General features: G+C 43.4%; 1 protein-coding gene across 1 annotated transcript; it reads right to left on the bottom strand.

Moving 5' to 3' along the window:
* Window positions 1-2,203: 2,203 nt before the first annotated feature.
* On the bottom strand, window positions 2,204-3,435 carry LOC147889350 (tuliposide A-converting enzyme b1, amyloplastic-like). Its single transcript, XM_087391837.1, has one exon. It carries the CDS (start codon window positions 3,283-3,285, stop codon window positions 2,413-2,415), a length of 873 nt encoding a protein of 290 aa, XP_087247963.1. The 5' UTR covers window positions 3,286-3,435; the 3' UTR covers window positions 2,204-2,412.
* Between the last annotated feature and the right edge of the window lie 793 nt (window positions 3,436-4,228).

Raw genomic sequence — 4,228 nt, 5'->3', positions numbered from 1 at the left:
CAAATATTTGATCATAGAAGCTCCTCAATGATTGTGTCAACCAAAGCGTGTTTTGCTTAAAGTGTCCTTCCTTAGAGTTGACCTTTTTGCATTTGGATTTATGTCGATGTCAGATGACAAGACTTGCCGTACCATGATTTTCATAGTCGTAAAGAACAAGTTCTCAATGGACACAACAAACCATCTATCTTTATTTGTGAGCTCCCATTGCACCATGTCTTGGTACGATCTGCGATCGAGGATGTAGTGATTTTATGTGGGGTTGGAAATGCGAGCTCCTCATAGTATTATTCTTTAAAGATGCTCAAGGGAGAAAATCCCTTAGAGGGAGAAACTATTATGGGCTTGTAGTCCATGGCTTGCTAACTAGTATACACCCTATGTACTAGAGTATCGGTTTCTAGATCTTTTGAAATGGTTCTAAGATTGCTAATGTTAGAGTCGCCATCCTCTTGTGGCCTTTGTAGGGTAGCTATGTGCTCGGAGACTAGTTATAACATAGTTGCATGACCTTCCTCTATTATTAAAAAAAACGTTTCTCCACTCATGTTGACGCATATCTCATCATCACTTATTTTTTAAACGTCTTCAAAGGCTGCTATCATGTACAATGCATGTGTGCTTGTAACATGCGCACAATGTATCAAAGTTATTTTTTAAAATGATAAAAGTATTAAGACTTATCAAATAAGAAATTCAACTTGAAATGCAGTTAGGGTGTATTGCAAAATGGGTGAAAGATGTCAATGACAATACTATACAAGAGATTGTTGCAATCATGCATAGTATATAGAGATTCTATAATAATCCTTCGCTATGATGAGACGGTTTGGACCTCCAACATTCTGTGACATATTCTCTAGTAGAAACATGTAGACACTAACAAGGATAGACAAGACATCCAACAAATAAAGAGTATAGTACATCAAAATCCAAGAATTTGCACGCATTCTTATGTCCACTAATTAATGAGTAACATTTCCAATCACATACCAAAGAATAAAGATATGTATTCAAAGGTATAATGCACATGAAAAGGACTCACCCAAAATAAGATATACCTTTTTCCTAAGAGAGTAGCAAAACCTTGTAAAGCATACTTGCTCTTGCCCTTGCTCATTGAGCATGTTCTACGACCAAATAATTAAATTTATAGACACAAATCTTCCCACAATTCTCTTGCCAAAATATGTGTTTAAAACGGTAGATGAAAACCATAACACACAATAGACCACCATGGTGATGCATCTTTTTGAGTTTGGCAAATGATGAAAATGGGATTTACATTAGTGTCAACACATAACAAAAACATCGTAACTAAAATAAAGATGCCTATACATGAAACATAGCTCCTAAATGAACACTCTTACAAGAGAGAGACAATACTTAATAAAAGACATGTTGTGATTATAAAACAATTTCCATGACCACCTATTGCAACTAGTGCAATATGCAAAGCTCGAGGATTGACAACAAAGAGACTAGCATTCTTAGAAACAAGAATCAACCCACATGGCCTTACAACTAGTGCAATACACAAAGGTCAAGGATTGCCAACAAGCCTTCTTAGAAAAAAGATCCTCACACATGACCTTACCACTAAGGTCAAGGATGGACAACAAAGAAAGAAGGCTTACATACATAGCTTAGCGAAAGTAAAGATAATCCTTGAAGGGCTTTCAAGTACTTTAAAAATGCGCACAAAGAATTTAGACAACAACACAAAATGGAAAGTGCAATTTCCAGAGTTCGAGAACTTTTCTAACACAACTCTAGACATAAGACTCTTCCTAAAATATGGGTTAAAGGTAAGATAATATGCTTATAAGATAATAAACTATCCGTACCACAAAGCTTGACAACAATTTGCAATATTTACTTTTAGGTATTTCTATTACGTAAACCCAAACAATTAAAATAAACTCATGAGGTAATACCCAACATGAAGGCACACTCAAACAAATAAGATAAGCTCATGAGGTAGTATCCATCACGAAGACATAGAGGTTACTATATTAAAACATGGCCTAAAAAATGAAAACTGCATTTTGATCAACATCTAGTCAACAAATATTTATTGACCATCAAAGTCAAAATACAAACTTTCATAAATTAGCGAATCATGAAACAACTAAACACAAGAAATAGTCTCATTATTATTGGAAATTGATACCTGGTCAACTTGACTGACTACTAACCCAACCCAAAAAACCGACACTACCCTAAGACCCTTTGGAGGGCCAAAGATAGATTTACAAGTGTATAAACAACTATTTAGTGAGAGCAACTGCTCCGAAGAGTTTGAGAGATGTAGATATTTAATATGACTCACAATGTCAGGCTTCCCTTTGTTATTGCAATGGAATGGAAGAAAGTAACTATCAGAGTGAGTCCAACAGTGGTAGCACACATTCAACCACTAGCTCGAATAAAATCGGCCAATCGCTTTTCCAAATCACCTGCTTCCTTGCAATTGGGATCGAAAAGATGGAAAACATGACCCTTACCCTCAGTGATGAACAGCTGAACATTTTGGGAGAGCCCCTTGATTGCTTCGAAGAAGCTCAAAGTCAAATCGTACCTGAAATCCTTGTCCGCAACAGCAACGAAGATGTTTGGGTATGCGGAGAGCGGCGAGAGGCTGGGCGCGCGGGGGCCGAGGGGATTGATGGGGAAGTAGTCGAGGTTCTCGCCGGGGGGGAGGGCGAGCTGGTAGAAGCGGTGGGTGTGCAAGTTGGAGAGCTCGAGGTCGACCATGGATTGGCGATTGGACTCGGAATGGAAGCCGGGGTGGACGAGGAGCAATCCGAGGATGCGGAGGGGAGGGAAAGGGAGGGGGGGGGAGAGGGCGGCATGGAAGGCGATGGTGGAGCCAGCGCTATCGCCGGCGAGGAAGCATTTGGAGAAATCAGCGAAGGGGGGGAGGAGCCAAGGATCGGAGGAGGGAGAAGAGGCTTGGGAGAGAAGCCATTGGAGGGCGGAGGAGGCGTCGAGGTAGGCGGAGGGGAGGGGGTGGAGGGGGGCGAGGCGGTAGGCGACGGAGATCCAGATGGAGGAGGAGAGGGAGGCCATGCGGGCGCAGAAGCTATGGAAGGGAGGGGAGGAGGGTTGGCCGAAGCAGTAAGCGCCGCCATGAAAATACAGCACCACGGGGGCGGAGCCGGCGTTTTTGGGGCGAAAGAGGCGCACCCACAGGCCGCGCTCGGCGTCGATGGCCACATCCTTGGTGGCTACGCCGCCTACGAACTCTTCGCCCGCAGGAACGCTCGCCTCCAGGCTCTCCATCCTCTTCTCCTCTCCACCCACGAAAACTAGAATGGCTCCCCCATCTTAACATTTGGCCACTTCATACCTCCGCACTCAATGACTCACTTCTGTCTCACATTTCATACCTAGTCTCCATCAAGAGAATAGTACGTTTCCAAATCGACTTGTTAACACTTCCATTTCCACTATTCTCTTGAATTTTGAAAGGTTAACACATTCATTTGGATACTATCTTATCTCTTATATTCCTTACATGGGTTAATCCCAGACCTAGGGGAGGGAGGAGGAGGGAGGTTTGGCGGGGGAGGATAGGACGAGGACTGGAGATTAAGTTGGCACGTCTACCACGTGGCATAAACGTTGAGGACTAGAGACATGTCGTAGCTACCAACACACTTGGAGTAGACCACGTGGGTGTAGCAGCCAGCGTCGCAGAGTCAGACTGACCACGTAAGCAATGCGATCGACGTGCAATGGAGTTTGCACGTGCAGTGTTAGGGTGGCGCGGGCTTGACAGACAAAGCGCAGCATGCCCCGTTGCTGCCTCGAACTGCCACATGGCACCGCGAGGGATCGCAGAGGGAGCTTCGGGGAGAGAGGACATGGCAGTTGCACGTGGCGCTGTCGAGGGCGGACCGGAGCTGAGTTCACAGAAAACATTTTTCTCAACAAATCATAAAACTTGGGGTTTCAAATTTTGAAGGTATTTCTTGAGAATTTACCTAAAATATAACTAAATTGCCTAAAATTTTGCAGATTTTACAAAATTGAGAAAATAATTTTTACAGGTGAAAATGAAAATGTTACAGGTTCATTGTATATAGTTTGCAGGTTTTCTGTGAACACTGGACCCGAGGCAGGCGAGCGAGTGTTGCAGAAGCGCCATCTGGTACTGTCGACCAGCGGCGCAGGAAATAGAGGACAGTTGGCAGCGTGGGCCTCAGAGGCACGTAGGTGATGT

Source organism: Dipteris shenzhenensis, chromosome 20 (assembly GCF_047967505.1).
Source record: "Dipteris shenzhenensis isolate YYH24624 ecotype China chromosome 20, Dip_SZ_1.0, whole genome shotgun sequence".
Lineage (NCBI taxonomy): Eukaryota > Viridiplantae > Streptophyta > Polypodiopsida > Gleicheniales > Dipteridaceae > Dipteris > Dipteris shenzhenensis.
The sequence above is the reverse complement of the archived record's forward strand: the minus strand, read 5'-3'. Positions and strand labels throughout refer to the sequence as shown.

Bases quoted from the DNA above. Each gene is read 5' to 3' on its own strand.
- LOC147889350 (XM_087391837.1), bottom strand. From the start codon at position 3,285: ATGGAGAGCCTGGAGGCGAGCGTTCCTGCGGGCGAAGAGTTCGTAGGC.